Source organism: Quercus lobata, chromosome 11 (genome assembly GCF_001633185.2).
Source record: "Quercus lobata isolate SW786 chromosome 11, ValleyOak3.0 Primary Assembly, whole genome shotgun sequence".
NCBI lineage: Eukaryota > Viridiplantae > Streptophyta > Magnoliopsida > Fagales > Fagaceae > Quercus > Quercus lobata.
The window spans coordinates 45,803,008-45,819,675 of record NC_044914.1 but is presented as its reverse complement, the minus strand read 5'-3'; the positions used below and the strand labels follow the sequence as shown (position 1 = coordinate 45,819,675).

Here is a 16,668-nt window from a genome sequence, read left to right as displayed (position 1 = left end):
CTTTACCTATCAGATAATTATAATACTAATAACGCAACTTTCCCAATCCTAAAGTCCAACACATGCATATGCCAGGTACTTCAAATCTGTCCTATGTCATTGTTACATCAACAACTACTGGTGATATTAAAGCAATATTTTGTTTTTGCCACTGTTAAATATGATCAATCAGGATTCCATTGTTTTAAACTTCTAAAAAGGAAGCAAAATTTCAGCTACTCCTAGTTGTTGGGCTTGAGAACAAGTGACCACTATATTCTATCACAAATAGCTATGGAACTAAAGGGTTTTGGCATGGTCAAATAGTGAAAGCACAATAGAACAGAATTGCTTAGCCATCTGAAATCCCCATTTCAGCACATTTCGGAGTTGCTAAGTACTATGGAATACTCTTAAAGAGTCTCGTTACTACTTGTAAGATAACACCTAAAATGTAGACACTCAACGAAATTTTTCCCAAACCTCAGTACACATTGCCACCCACAATTACACTTTCACCAAACACAGGCACAAACAGTTAAACAATCCTTCTGCCTATATACAACACAAAAACACAGCAAAACTATTAATATTTGAAACCTCCACATTCTCTCTAATCCCTACTGATGTTAATTTGATTAACTGGTTGTGCAGAACCTAAGATTAACACTGACTTAACAATCATTTCCCTTACATTTGTTCAACAACCAGAGAGGCTTATAGGGGGGGAAACAGGAAAGGCTTGAAATAAAGGCAATACAGAATGAAATCAAGCAGACAAAAAAAGACTCATTGTTATTCAGCTTTTTCCCCACAATCCTAATTAATCACATCCACTGTTTGGTTGCTGAGAAAACCTAGGAAAAGAAAAGAAACGAAGAAAAACAAAGCATAGGTGATTCTTTAACTCCAAGGTTGAATTAATTAGAACAGGGTCAAGGACACATGTTCTTAGCAGAAGGCAACCCTAAGCCTATCATTCTCTGCTCAAGCTGTAAATCTGCTTATAAGAAATTAACACTGAAAAGAGAAAACAAAATCAATAAGATTCACTTCAATTAAATGCTTCCAACTGTCAATCCTCAAATGTAATTCAGCTAACTTCGCCCATTCGTACTGAGAAATTTCTTGAACTCAAGGGTGGAAACAATTACAACCTTAGTTTCAGCATCAAAAGCACATAGTTTCCAAACGAAATAAACTTACAAATTAAGATATAATAGCTAAAGTTAATTTTCACAATGATGATGGAAAAACTGAAAGTGATATAATAGCCAAAGTTAATTTTCACACTTACTTACCCCCATCAAGTAAAACCAAGCTCTCCATTGAATTAGCCGAGAACCCCACCCAATTGGAATCTTCAATTGCAAGAATGTTCTGATTTCGACTCTCGGGGTCAATTGAAACCAGCCCACTGTCATTCTTAATCAAAAGTTCACCATTGTCAGTGCAACCATAAAAAAGAGGTTCCCAAACCCAATCACTTAATGGCACCAGAAATTTTCTAGTCCAAGAATCGGCCACACCATATTCCTCCATAACCCAAATGTGGCATAAGCAACCCCCCGGAATGCCTAGATTGAGAAAATTATGAGAGAAAACAATAATAGCCAGCGATCCCTTGAACACCGCAACTTGTTCAAACATTACAATGATTCCATCACGAAAATCACGAGGCATCATTATCTCACGGAACCTCTCATCACTAACGTCGAAGGACAAAATGAAACGACCTTGTCGAGTAAATGCCGTACAGTGCAAAGCTCCATTACAAAATACACAGGGTGGCATAACATCAACAATGGTTCCAATGTTGGGTTCATAGCCTCTTAACGACTCCATCGATATTACAACCTTTGTCCAGGAACCCATCCTCAAGCTGTAAATCTCAGCCTCAGCTTCTCTTCCAAAAAAGCCCACAAGCCTCAAAACCTTGAAATCATTGTTTTGACAATCATATGCAAGTCCAAAAACAACAATCCTAAAATCCTCGCCGGTCAAGCGAGTAGCTAGAAGCTTCTTAAACATTCCAATGCTTGGGTTCCACAAATATGATATATGATGAAGATCTTTGTCAAAACTAGCTAGGCAGAAAATTCCATTACAGAAACCAACAACTTCGCTGCACTTGTCAAAAACATTGGGGATTTCAAACCTGGAAATCTGGGTCAATGTGTAGTCGTCGTTATTGCAAAAAACCGTACACAATTCTTTGGAAGATGAAGTCTTATATAGCAGATAATAACCAGGCTGAGTGTTTGGGGATATTGATGATTTGGGTTGGTTTAGGTTGAGCTTGAAGTGTGTGGAAATGAAGGTTGGGTCGCTGATAATGGAGTTCAAAAATTTCGAAACGCAGCTGAATCGGATTAAGGATTTCACTGGTAGACCACCCAGGATGTCTGCCACGACGTCGTTTGGAACACGCTCGCGAATAGCTTGAGACATTACGGAGGCAGTGAAGGACTAAGTTTAAGACTGTCTGGTTTAAGGTTTAGGTTTTTGTTTTTGTGTCATATATGATGGGAAAGGATATGAGGAAAAAAGGGATGGACATCTGGTGCAAGTGCAACTAGGGTTACTCTATAAAACCTAGAAAGTGATATTTGATATGGTATAAAATATTATTATTATTTTTTTTTATTGTTCTAATAAATATTAGAATTTACTAAAAAATATTGGTTATGTCAAGTGTGTTGTAGTTGAATTGAAACTTCTCTATATATAAAGTTCTTGAAAATTCAGGGAGGAAATGTTCAAACTACAAAATTAATAGCACGTTGTAATTATTACTTAAAAAAATATTAATTGTATGTTTAGTAGTTACATATTTTCTTCTTTTACATAAATGATAAATCTTACTCGTAATTTTCCGTTTAAAACACTGTTTACTAAAACAAAAATAATACACGTGGCGACGCAGATCAAGAGGTACAATTTTTTGAATTTTGAAATAGATTGCCACGTCAAGGTACAGGTATGTATCTCAACGGCTAAAAATACAGAAGAGATAGAGATTTCAACGGTCACTGTGGAAGCCAGCACCGTGTCCAACCTAGGGCAGGGTAGTTTGACGTTCAACGGCAAAACAGCAAGTGGACCTCTTGGGCCTAAGCCCAAGCATAACCTGAAATTATGACATATGAATAAGTCTATTACCATAAACATTTTCATATTTTTTTTTTTAAGAAAAAAAAAATGAATATTAAGTTGTGACAAACATTTTCAGAATCGTTTTCAAAATTATAAACATTAAGCGGTGGGAAAAAAATTGACAAGCCCATAATTTCACAACTCATAAATTGTCACGTGAATAAGTTGTGACAAAATTATGAAAATAGTTGTGGTATCAAACTTACACCATAACATCTAGCCTAATTATTAAGGAAATAGAGGAGGTGAACTTAGAAAATCGATTTTTGATGATTACGACACAAATTGGATCAATCCAAAAAAGGGCTTTAAGGTTAGGAAACTAATTGATGAAATACAAAAAGGATGATTCCAATACCAAGACAAAGACAAAGAACTCCAAAGAGAATATGACTTTTGCCTTTATTATATGTAATGTACATGAATTACTTAACCAATCAAACAAGTGAGTCATGTATATTGTACATGGCGGACACATGTCATCTTTCTATTGGTTATTAAAGTCAAATATTTTCCATCAAAAAATTATTGCAGAGAAGAGAGAACTTCTTTTGGAGACAAAAGTCAAAAAGTGAAATGGCTCTTATTATTTGTATAACTTACTAATAAATAAAGGAGAATGTTAACCAGCACCGCGGTGCTCGTTAAGGACAGAAAAAAACAAAAAAAAATATTTGTTAGAAAAAGTAAAAAATATCTTAAAACAGTACCTGTAAACTAAAAAAGTAACATAAATTGATAAAGAAGACACAATTTTTTTCAGAAAAAAGGTATGCTTAACGGGCACCGTGTGGTGTTCGTTAACACAACCCATAAATAAATAAAGGGTTGTGTTAACAGACACCGTAAGGTGCCCGTTAACAACTTTTGACTTTTTCTTGGTATAGCTTTTTGTTTTTTTCTTCAACTTTATGTCATTTTTTTTAGTGTGGAACCAACTTTGTAGAGGGAAAAAAAAATTAAAATAACCCAAATAACTAATTTTAACTTTTATGTCCTTTTTTTTATTTAATTTTTTATTAAATAAAACCCACTTTAGTACAACCTTAACAAGCATCTATGCTATGCTGGTTAACATTTGCCATATAAATTTATACTTGATTAATGGAATATTGATTGATTGAGTTATGAGCAAAAACTCCTCTTGTTTAACTATTCTGTTTCTTCTTCTAGAACACATAAAATCATATATTTAGTCGAAATTTTACTTAAATTTCTACGGCATACAAAATTGGAGCAGTTCACGTATTCCTAAATGTGCATGTCACTAAGCCAATTGATAATTGTCTCACTAAGGTAAGCCCAACAGCCATTTTTTTATAAGGCCCAACAGCCATCTTAGATCATTTACATTGGTTTAACCAAATTTGTGTTGACGGCCTCGATGCAAAGGGTGATCTAGTCGATTGGTCTATTAGTAAATATTATTCGTAATTCCCTTAAATTAACAAATCTTTTTTTCAATTGTAAGCTTAATTGGGTTAGGAGAAGTCTTAATTCTGCAACTTACATTGCTGCCAAACTTATCGTTAAGTTCAAAAGCCATTTATGTTTTAATAAGCATGAACCTCTAAAAGTTATCCTCAATACTTGTAAAGCTGATTGTATTATTGTTCTCTTTTGTTTGATTAAGGAAATAATAAAGTTCTAGGTTATATTATAAATTTTTTTTGAAAGCTGATTTTTTTTTTCTTGTATTATTTTTTACCTAGCAACTATAATTAATCTAAGCAACAATAAATATATTACAATCTATTAAAAAACAATTATTTTGTGTATTTTGTTTGTTCATAGTTTGCTAATACTAATTGAATATCATTTTGAAATTACTTAGGTAAATTCCCTTAGACCAGGAAAAAAAAAAGACATATATTTAAATAAGCCAATTTTTTTTATTAAATATAAAAAATAGAGTAACTAAATAAGTTAAGTTTACAGTCTTGTCAGTTCTAGCATGTTCAAAGAGAGGGGAATAAGTTAGCTCACGCACTAGCTAGAAAAGCAGTTTTATCTGTAGATACTGATATATGGGTAAAAGAACTACCTAAACTAAATAAGTGAGATTTACAGTCTTTTCAGTTCTAGCATGTTCGAAGGGAGGAGAATAAGTTAGCTCTCGCACTAACTAAAAAAGTAGTTTTATCTGTAGACGTTGATGTATGGATAGAAGAACTATTTAGTGATTTGGATATTGTATTTCAATCTGATTTAAATTAATCAAATTTTCTTATCATTTTCTCCCAAAAAAAAAAAAAGTTGGGTTATGTGACCATTTAAAAAAAAAAAAAAAAAAAAGCCGCCAACGTCTGTTACTCGTCCACGTAGTTCCTTTTGGAAACTGATGAACAGTAAAAAAGCAACCACTCCCTCTCTCATCACCTGTTATTCTCTTGTCTCGGTCGTTGTACTTTGTTCAGTTCCTTAATTTTTTTAATTCTCTTCACCTGAGTCAGAGTTTCCTCTGTTTTCTCTGCCTCCAAAAAATGCAATTCAAAACCCTAACATCTCACAGCACTAGTCCTCTCTTCCAAAACCCAACCTTCTTCTTCAACAAACTACCACAACCACCACCACCTCGCTTTCCCATCCCTCTCTTCCCTTCTAATTTGTCACTCATTTCGACGACGAAGAAAAGCTTTCGGAATCGGATAGTAACTGTTTCTTGCATTAGCAATAACAGAGACAATGATAACAATGGCCCCCGCGAAATTGAAAACGGCAGTGATATTGCCTCTGTTTCGGAGATTAAGGTATCGGAAATGGAGAGTCAGAGTATATGGCAGCAAATGAAGGAGATTGCGATGTTTACTGGGCCCGCCACTGCGCTTTGGATTTGCGGACCGTTGATGAGTCTCATTGACACCGCTGTTATTGGTCAGGGTAGCTCCATTGAGCTCGCTGCTTTAGGTATTATTCTCTCTTAATTTTCTAAGTTTCACTTAACAAATAAGCAAATGAAATAATAATCCTATTTGGTAAGAGATTTCTAGTAATATTGTTTAAGTTTTGTGAAAGTATGTGTTGGTGAAAAAAGTGTGTAGAAATATATATAGGAGTGTTTAAACAATAGTTGTTTAAACACCGTAACCAAACCGGGCCTAAGTGTTTGGCAACAGCTTTTGCTTTCGGTTTTTTTAGTTTATTTGTAGAGCTTCATTTAAAACTACATGCTTTGACCAAATGAAGCTTTCAGTAAAATGGGTACATATAAACTTCCTGTAAGTTAAGGATCCTCTTCATTTCCGAAATTGTCAATTTCATGGTTTAGATTTTTATTTGTCTGAATCTAACAGTATTTTGTCTCGTCATTTAAAATTTTAAATAAAGTGACAGGACTACACACTTTTAGATTGGTAAAATCTAATATGAACAATAAAATAGGCCAAATGGACAACATTTGAAATTGAGTGGATCCTGTTTCTATTTCATTTGGTTTTACTTTCGTTTTTTAAAGTCTCACTTTTTATTCTACAACTGTGCTTTTAAGTTCTACCCACTTTCAACATATAAGCAAACTCGCTTGTGAGCGTGGTTTAGATTGTGTCATGTCATTTATATTTAAAGGAAATATTTATTAAATTTTTTTGAGCTTTTTAAAAGTTATGAAGTTCAAATTATAAAAAAAATTCACTTGAAAAAAAGAAATTCAACTTAAGCATGCATACTATAATTAGGTTGGTCTAATTTTCCGTGTGTGTGAGTGCTTGCAGCTTCGCGCTCACATTTTTTTTTGCTTTTATGGGAGGGGGGGGGGGTGAAAATTTCTGAGTTGAATGATGGTTTTATTTGATTGTGAATTTGGAATGACAGGGCCGGCAACAGTTGTATGTGATTATTTGAGTTATTCATTCATGTTCCTCTCAATTGCTACTTCGAATATGGTTGCTACTGCACTTGCCAGACAGGTTAGTTTCTTAAACAGGTGAAAGGATTTTTTGCATTTATGGTGGGAGAATTATAGGCGTGTTACTTTTCTTTCTTTTTTTTTACTGTGAACTTTGTGGTGTTGGATATTATTTTGTATTAATCAGTTTCTCTTGGATTTTCAATTTTGCACATTGCATTTTTTGACAAGATGTCATTGGTGTAGGATAAAAAAGAAGTGCAGCATCACATATCTATCTTGCTCTTTGTTGGATTGACTTGTGGCTGCTTGATGCTTTTGTTTACAAGATTCTTCGGTTCATGGGTATTAACTGGTAATAAAAATTGGAGCAACTTTTGACTTATAAAAAAGGGAAAATAAATTGAATAAAATAAAATAAAAAAACCAGAAGAAGAATATTGGGGCATCTTTTGGTTATTATTTATATTATTGAAAAGTTCATTGTTCTATTGTCTTTGGGTTTTCAGTTGATTGATACTTTTCACCAACATATATACCATCTAAATGGACAAAATCCAATGACTGATGAATTGCCTATTTTTGCCTTTTCAGCTTTTACTGGGTCAAAGAATGCACATCTCATACCTGCAGCAAACACATATGTTCAGGTTCAATTTCTTTTTAAGTCCTTCATGCGTTCTTAAAATAATTTCAGGATTTTCAGCTACTCCTTTTGTGCAGATTTTCTTGCTTCAGTACTGCTAAACCATAAAACAGAGTTATATAAGAAAAAGGAGCAATAATAGGTAAATATAAATAACATATAAAACCCTTTTTTTTCGCTCTGAAAACCATCTCCTTTGAAAGTTAGATATACTTGAGAATGATCTTGTATTGTAAACCTTGAGTATACTTGTTAGTTGTCAAGATGGTGTTATCTGAAGTATGTAATATAATTATCTTTTGTTGTTATTCATATTTATCATATGAATGAATATGATGGATCAATATCTATGCATTGGTATGTAGTATTTTTTTGTCTTTGCTGACTTCCCTCGGCTGTTCATATGATCTGCTGCTGAATTTTGCGTGTGAATTTTTTTTTTTTTTTTTTTTCACGAGAACAAATACCTGTTGGAAGATTCTAGCTGCATTTCTGCAAAATTTAATGTTCTACTCCCCTTAATTTGTTTATATGATCTTTTGTGATGGTAGATTCGAGGCTTAGCATGGCCTGCACTTCTTGTTGGATGGGTTGCTCAGAGTGCAAGGTGATAATGTGCTTTATCTCTTTTTGTTTTCTACCGAATGAGGTCATATGCCTTACCTGGTTTTTTATACTTGTTCTTGACCTGGTGGTACATTTATTTGTTAACTATATTAGAACTACTATACAAGTTTTTTTAGTTCTGAAATGCCTCATTTGGTTCTATTTGCATCCTTTTGAACGCCTTAGTCAGTGCTATAGGCATCCTTTTTCCAACAAAGTCTTTTAACAATGATTAATTATGTTTCATTTGTGTTTGTAAGATGTTGGGAAACTTGGTGTTTGATGGTGATACAGTTCAATTTGCTCATCTCAAATCAGATATTAGCCTGCTTGATGAAATTGGGAATGTTTGCTGCCTCATTAAGTTTGTGTCTGATATTCTCTTTTCGTTTCCCAGTCTTGGCATGAAAGATTCCTGGGGACCTTTGAAGGCTTTGGCGGTGGCTAGTGTTGTAAATGGCATTGGTGATATAGTCCTGTGCAGTTTCTTGGGATATGGTATTGCTGGTGCAGCATGGGCTACAATGGCCTCCCAGGTGTGTTGAATGAAAAATTATATATTATTTTGTTTGGGTTAAATATTATTTATCCTATGCTGTTATTGATGAATTCTCATTGCAGCCAAGCAGATATGCACTTGCTTTCTTTTTATATTGCTACTCACCTGCATTTATTCTAGGTTATTGCAGGATATATGATGATTGAAGCTCTGAACAAGAAAGGGTACAATGCATTTTCCATCTCTGTTCCATCACCTGATGAACTTCTGACAGTACTTGGGCTTGCTGCTCCGGTGTTTTTAACAATGATGTCTAAGGTTACATTATATTGTATTACTCAATTCTGTAGCTGTATCTGGTCTCATGTGATCATCTCTTTGTATCTGAGATATTTTAATTTTTTAGGTGGCTTTCTTCTCCCTCCTCACATATTTTGCCGCGTCTCTGGGCACCTACTCCATGGCCGCTCATCAAGTTAGTTTTGCCCACACTTGAGTTCTAAATACTATCTTCCCTTCTTTGACTTCCTTTATGTAGAAAACTGATGGTCATTTGCATTGACAAATAACCCTTTACTCTAGGTCATGTTTCAAACATTCCTCACATGTACAGTATGGGGTGAACCTTTAGCTCAAACCGCTCAGTCATTTATGCCTGAGTTAATATATGGAGTTCATCGAAGTTTGGAAAAGGTTAGCAAATTTTTTTTTTCTGTTTTTAATGATGCTACAGTCTTCTAAGTTCTTGGTTGTAGTGTTACTGCACAATCATGTTTTATCTCACATCTTGTTGATGAATGATTAATTTAAGGTCCCCATCTCTTGATTCTCTCTCTCTCTCTCTCTCTCTCTCTCTCTCTATATATATATATATATACATATATATACATAATAATTTATAGTTATTTTTGTTTGTTGAGAGTATTCTGAGTGGTTAGTTAAATCAAACAGGCTCGAATGTTGCTAAAATCTCTAGTCATCATTGGAGCAATACTTGGATTGCTATTAGGGGTTGTAGGAACATCTGTTCCTTGGTTGTTCCCCAGAATATTTACACAGGATCAGAATGTCATACATGAGGTTAGTTCTTGCCTTTTGAGTTTGTCTGTTATGAGTAGTATCAATATTTTTATGGGTCTTTTGAACTTTTTTGCTTTTGGCCTAATTATGTTGTATTAAATGGGTTGTGACAAGTGCTTTTATGCTGACTATTCATCTTTTTTAGTGATATTTCATACATGGATTTCTATCATTTCAAAAAGTATTATAACAGAAATAAATCTGAGAAAGCTAAAATTACCATTGCTCTCACACCTGGACAGTTATCAGGTCTGTGTTGTTTCCTTGGTATTTCATGTTTTTTACCTTAATTTTGACTAACATTATATATAATCTTATTTAAGTTCTGAGTTAAAGGTAGAGGAAATTAATTTAAGGTGCAGATATTCTGAGGACAACATATACTCTTTCAAAATTTTTTGCAGATGGTCATGTATGTTTCATCTGATTCTTGTTAACGTTTAATCTTGTATCCTTGCAGATGCACCAAGTTCTTATTCCATTCTTCATGGCATTAGCTGTCACACCCCCAACTCTCAGCCTTGAGGGAACATTGCTGGTATGCTTGGTTTTACTTTAATGTGAACTTCGTTGTGTTTTTCTTATGAGTCATTTGCTTATTTTTGGACCATAGCTTGCTGAAACTAGATATAAGAGTCATGTCTATTTAAGGTGCCAGTTGAGGTATCCACTCTGTTTATCTTTTAGTGGTGCTATGCCGAGTATTGTGGAGTTTGTTCAGAACATGGGGATGAAATAGAAGGCTCTCTTTAAAGACTTGGTTTTTTCTCCTGCTTTCTCATAATTACAGTAGTTGCCTGAATTATACGGTCACAAAAAGGTCTAATGTATACCCCCCTTGTGTATATTCATGACATCTTAAAGCTTTGTGGATCAATGGTATTGCCCGGTCCTCCCATAGAGGAGAACTTGGGTTCAATCCCTTTCCCTCACTTGTTTTTAAGCCAAAAAAAGGGGCCTGCACTATATTGATCAAGGAATTCCCCGCAGCCCCAAACAAAGCACAGGGTTCTTTGCAGTTTGTGCATGATTTGGCCACTTGGTGTTCACTGTTGGCTACTTATTTACTATATTTCCTCTTTCCAACTATTAAATGGTTGCATATGTGGGACAAGGTGGGCATACACAATTATGCTTTTCCCCTATCTTATACTCATAAAGTACTATCACAAATAAATAAGTTCTTCACAAGAAATAAGTTATGAATGTCGTTACCCTTATATCATGGTCTCCTTTTGTTTTTGGAAACACCTATACCACCGGAATATGTTTAACCACCATTAATTTGGTTGCGTTTCTTGCTCAATGAATTACATATAGCTGAATTTAGGGAATCCTGTTGTAATTCCCGATTATAGCAAGAAAGCCCTAGCCCACATTATCATGGTTTTGTGATGCATAATTTCCCCAACACCATGCCGGCCTGAAATGTGAACCTAGACCTGCTAATGAAAATGGCTCTGCTGAGATGGAGGCCCCATTCAATTCATGATCAAATGCATTTTAATATGGTGAAGTTACTTGCATAAGATATGCACAAACTCTAACATTGAAGTGTCTGTATTCCTTCCCCCTCTCCTCGCCTTGGGGCTAAAAGTCACTTGTCAAATTATAAATAAAGTTTGCTCTTTCTGCAGGCTGGACGGGATCTTAAATTTCTTAGTTTGTCAATGAGCGGATGCTTTTCTGTAGCTTCACTTGTACTATTGGTACAGATCTGTTTCTTGCTCTTCTGGTGTCCTTTTTACATGTTCTTTAGCTCACAATGCATTAACAAGTCCCTCCTATCTTTCTTTTCCCCAGCTTGTGACCAGTAGGGGATATGGTCTGACAGGCTATTGGTTCGTTCTTATTGGATTTCAATGGGTAAGAGTTACATCCCCTGCTTGCATATGTGTTACACTATCTAATTGAACTTCTTTGCCTACATGCAATTTTTGTTTTCCAGGCTCGGTTTTTCCTCTCACTTCGGCGCCTTCTGTCTCCCAATGGCATGCTTTACTCTGAAGATTTGGGTCAGGGAGATTTGGATCAGGGCAAATTGGAAAAGCTGAGGGCTGCTTAGTTTAGGAATCCACATGAACAAAATGGTAAATAAATTTGGCAGGAATCAAATTCATGGTTCTAGCCTACAGAATTTACAAATTATAAAAAAACATTGACATTACATTATATCTTTTCTAGGCAAAGATAAATTGTGATTCTGTGCTCAATGAGGCTAAAATCAGAAGAAATGTACGGCCTCAAACTGTGACATTTGTATTTTTTTCGACCAAAGCAAGTTAATTGTTTGTCAATTGTTGTATTGTTCTGTATATATTTTTGGGGGAAAATCATATTTTTGTTCCTACATTTTCAGGCGATTCTCACCTTGGTCCCTACCTTTTATTTTCTCCGCTTTTAGTCCCTATTTAGAAAAACGCCATCCATTTTAGTCCTTTCCTTCAGTGCCCTAACAGCACTGACAGAAATAACCAGTCATCTTTTTTCCCCCTCTCCTAAGGTTGTTAGAAATACACTAGGAAGCACGGATGCTTCATTTGGAGTATTGTATCCGTGTCGTACCAGTGTCATACTCATTGTATCGTGCTATAATTTTTTCAGAAATTGCTTGTATCACATGTTATATCCGTACCAATGTATGTGCTTCTAAAAAATACATACATTAATATGTTGTTGACCTTACAACTCGACCCCTCCCCCAATAAACATCTATCCACTTAGTGCTTGGTGAGGTATCATCACAGCTACAAGGGTGGGTTGTAGTCACATGTATTTTTTAGATATCTTATTAAGTTATGTACATATAATTTAAAGTTTTGACTTTAGATTGATTTCTTTCAATGTTGATACGTAAGCTTTTGGAAGGCCACATTTATGCATATCATTATTTTAATATACATTTTATTTGAGTTTAAATTTTGTAAGGATTTCTTATTAAATTTTCTATATACACACTTTCAATTATAATTTTATCACATCATATTTTCTTTAAATGATAATGTAGTTAATTTTAAATATAAACACAATGATAAAATTGTAAAATATAAAAGCACTCACTGAACTTTGGATCAAAATCAAACAAACCTCTAGTTAGCAAAATAAAATAAAAAATGAAAATAATCAAAGTAATCTCTTGATCTTCTAATTTGAAATAGAAGCAATGAAATTAAAAAATATATATATTTATTCCTCTTATGCAAAAAGAGCATAAGAAAAGAAGAAGAAATAATTTATATTTTATTTTAATTTTTAATGAAAACAAAATATTAAGAGAATGATCGATCTAGATATTTTTCAAAATTTATGGATTTCTAAATTCATATTAGAAAATCACATAATCCATTCAATTTTGTTCCCAAAATTAGAGGTGTTTCTGCGTTTTTCTATATTATATTTTGGACGTCACTATTAAAAACATGAGGTTGATCAATGCAACTATATGATGATTTGAGTTATCTTCTCATTTTATAGTTCAACTAGTACGTTAACTAAAAAATAAATAAAAATTAGTACCTTGTGAATCTTAATGTTATAAAGCAAGAAGTTTGATTTCAACTTCTTTTGACAATTATTAGACACTTTTAAAATACTTCTTGATTTCAACATCTTTTGACAATTATTAGATACTACTAAAATACATTAATATGATGTTTCTTCTTCTCATATTCATGATTAAATTTCATCACAAATTTAATTAGTACACTAGAGAATAACACATTACATTATCATATTCCCAAAGTACCTAATAATTCTCCCCTTACATTGTAAGTTGTAACTAGATGCTACCCAAATTGTATGTAAGAGCTCAAAAAAATAGCCCAAGCCCACTTCGAATAGTGGTACTCAGTATTTTCAACCCAACACAATTAATTTTTAAGAGAGTGGGCTTTCTAAGTCAACTATGATGCTCTGTATGGTCCAAGCATGAAATCAATGAAGATGTGATTCTTAGTATGATGAAATGAAACACAATTTGTGTATATTATTTGTTACAAACTTCATACAAATTGATTCTCCTTATTCTATTTTTTTTTGTTTCTATCTTTTTAACCCCTTTTCTAGAGGGGTTCGTTTTCTTTATATAGTCTCCCTTAATGAATCTTAGCCTTCCACCTTATTAGGACATATGTGATTCACTTGTTAGGAACATATGTCACTATTTTATGTAATTGGCTAATTATTTGACAAAACGCACTTTACTTGTATTTAGGTAAATCTAAGTAAGTTCAAGTTGATCATTACAAGTGGTTAAATTGAAGACATGAAGATTACTCAAAAATTGCTCAAAAAAAGTGCAATCTGAAAGTCTCGATACTTCTTCAACAGAAGCTCGATCTGTTGAGATTCATTAAAACTCGACAGATGTCTCGATCTATCGAGCTTACGAGATTTAGATTATAGCCAACAACGTTTTTATTCTAAAAGGCTATTTGTTTATGGGTTCTGTATAATCCTTATAAGACTAGGAAAACCCAAGATTTGTAAATTTGTATAATCCTTATTGGACTAGGAAAGCCCAAGGTTTGTGTAAACCTATTTGGAATAGGAGAACCCATTAAGCTCATATTTAAAGGAGGTGAAAAAAGAAAATCCTAACCCTAGAGAACTTCATAAGGTTTTCTTTTTAAAACCCTAGCCTCCTCCTACAGAAGAAAGAGTTCTTGTTACGTTTCTTGTACGTCTTTGGATTCTATAACCAAGCAAAGTCTTTTGCACCAACATTGAAGATCTTATTAGTGTTTCTATGTGAAGCTGCTGCAAATCAACTATAACAATCAAAGGGTTGTTGTGGAGTTAGTCACGTACTTGGATTTGTGCAAAGGAGTAAGCCGCGTATTGGGATCCGCGCATCAGATTAGTTAGTCACGTACTGGGAGCCGTGCATTACAAGAAGAGATCATCACTATAGGACAAGTCCAATTGGGTATTGAGGTAAGGGTTCAACTGTAGGTTGGTATAAGGTACTGAGATTCCTTTACTTGTAACCGCTTGTTGTGATAATAGTGGAATTTCATGAGTGGTGACCTTAAAATCACCCGGTGGAGTTTTTGTCATGTTGGTTTTCCCCATTTATAAACAAATCACCCGTGTCAAATTTATTTTCCGCTGCATACTTAGTTTAATTGGTGATTTGTTTGTACTACCATGCGTTTGCATGTTAATTTGATTAATTAATAAACTTGGCTAATTAATCAATTAATTTATCACAAGGAATCAATACGTTTTTGGCCTATCACACCTATATGTCTCAGGTAGTAATTGGGATGTTTGTCCTATCGGGACCCTTTTGGGAGTTCAAATCTTTTGTCTCATTTTTCCTACTCTACTCTATACTCCATTAATAAAAATATGCCACATGACAACGTATTTAATTGTCTCATACCATTAAACCTTTCCTAATTTCAATTACTTAAAATAAATAATAAATAAAAACCCCCGCCCATCCCCACCAAGCCACCACTACAACCACCGGCGCTGGCCCCATCAACATCACCGATCATGGCTAACCACCGTTGCCTAGTTTGAACCACCGTCTCTCTATTTTCAAATCCAATCCACTGTCACGCTACCACCCAAAAATAAATCCAAGAACACAACAAAAGTGCAGGTGCGATAAAAAAACTGTCCAAATCAAAGAAAACCAAACCCACAAAACAGAAACAAGAAGAAGTGAAGACTCCAATTTGCGCATCACCCATAAATCCCTTTTTCTCCTCAATAAAGCTACAGATGTACAGTAGCTTTCTTTTTAAATACTTTTTCCCCTTGAGCTTAGTTTTCCCCTTTTCCTAGTTACACGATAAAGTTATGGCCTTTGTTCAAGTTTTGTTTCTAGCTGAAGAAATTGATACGTGGGTTATATCCAACCACCGCCCTTCAACCACCATCACTCCACCACCAGATAAACCCAACAGATCTAGAATCCATGAACAATCCAACACATTTAGTACCAACATTTCCATATTATTTGAAAATTTAACAAGAAAGTTAAAGAGATCTAAAAGATTTGGATTTGAGAAAAACAAAGTCTTGCTTTGAATGATGATGATTCTAGATTTGTTGGTGTTTTTGGTGGAGTGATGTTGGTTGGTGAGGGGCAGTGAGATGTCCAACATGGTGTAGATCGGGTGATGGTTTTTCCGTGATCGGAGAAGTTGAGGGTGACGACTGATGGTGTCGGCATGTTTGGTGGTGGTGGCAGCGGAGGTGTTTGGGTTTTGTTTTATCTTATTTTATTTAGTAGTTAAAATAAAAATAATAAGTCATAATGGTAATATTTAATTAATTAGGTTAACATGTGGCTAATTTTTATTTGTGGAGTAGAAAAAATGAGACAGAAGATTTGGACTCCCCTTTTGGAGGTAGTAGAGAGTGTTGTGAGCTGTGAAATTACTGTTCAAATGTATTTTCCTCATAAATGATGTCAGCTCAGTTGGTGTAGTGTATTAAATGTGGAAATAATGACTTCATTCCCTAGATATTTCCTCTCTTCTTTACTTGCACGTTTCTGAAATCTTCCATGGTGTCCTATTTTTTTGTGCAAGTGGCCAACTGAGGCATCCTCGAGGTGAATTCGCTCCTCGAACGATGGGTTTGTCAATTTCCCCTCTTCGAACCCCTTTTCATATGTATAGTCTAAATCAGCGTGGTCTTTATGTTTTTTCTCCTCGGACTTAGTCCACATGTCAGATCTGAATTGGTGCATGGATGGACCTTTGCTCAACTGAGCTCACGGGCTTTATGTTTTGGGTCGCTCTCTCCCACATTATAAATATAAATAATAATAATTAAAAAAAAAAAATAGAAGAAGGAGAAACTGTCTATTTAAGGAAAAAAAAAAAAAAAGATGTCCAT

At 34.4% G+C, this 16,668-nt stretch overlaps 2 protein-coding genes across 2 annotated transcripts; one reads left to right on the top strand and one right to left on the bottom strand.

Moving 5' to 3' along the window:
* Nucleotides 1–1,008: 1,008 nt before the first annotated feature.
* On the bottom strand, nt 1,009–2,545 carry LOC115968755 (F-box/kelch-repeat protein At3g23880-like). The gene has a single exon (XM_031088250.1). It carries the CDS (start codon nt 2,428–2,430, stop codon nt 1,273–1,275), a length of 1,158 nt encoding a protein of 385 aa, XP_030944110.1. The 5' UTR covers nt 2,431–2,545; the 3' UTR covers nt 1,009–1,272.
* Nucleotides 2,546–5,538: 2,993 nt separating this feature from the next.
* Nucleotides 5,539–12,105, top strand: LOC115968754 (protein DETOXIFICATION 46, chloroplastic-like). Its single transcript, XM_031088249.1, has 14 exons — nt 5,539–6,042; nt 6,946–7,040; nt 7,226–7,334; nt 7,574–7,629; nt 8,177–8,232; nt 8,629–8,767; nt 8,911–9,048; nt 9,137–9,205; nt 9,313–9,423; nt 9,682–9,810; nt 10,271–10,348; nt 11,448–11,519; nt 11,614–11,676; nt 11,759–12,105. The coding sequence occupies exons 1-14, from the start codon at nt 5,619–5,621 to the stop codon at nt 11,873–11,875; spliced, it is 1,656 nt and encodes a 551-aa protein (XP_030944109.1). The 5' UTR covers nt 5,539–5,618; the 3' UTR covers nt 11,876–12,105.
* Nucleotides 12,106–16,668: the final 4,563 nt, after the last annotated feature.

Bases quoted from the DNA above. Each gene is read 5' to 3' on its own strand.
- LOC115968754 (XM_031088249.1), top strand. From the start codon at position 5,619: ATGCAATTCAAAACCCTAACATCTCACAGCACTAGTCCTCTCTTCCAA. The intron at 7,041-7,225 runs GTTAGTTTCTTA...TCATTGGTGTAG, and splicing joins CTACTGCACTTGCCAGACAG to GATAAAAAAGAAGTGCAGCA. The intron at 9,206-9,312 runs GTTAGTTTTGCC...CCTTTACTCTAG, and splicing joins ACTCCATGGCCGCTCATCAA to GTCATGTTTCAAACATTCCT.
- LOC115968755 (XM_031088250.1), bottom strand. From the start codon at position 2,430: ATGTCTCAAGCTATTCGCGAGCGTGTTCCAAACGACGTCGTGGCAGAC.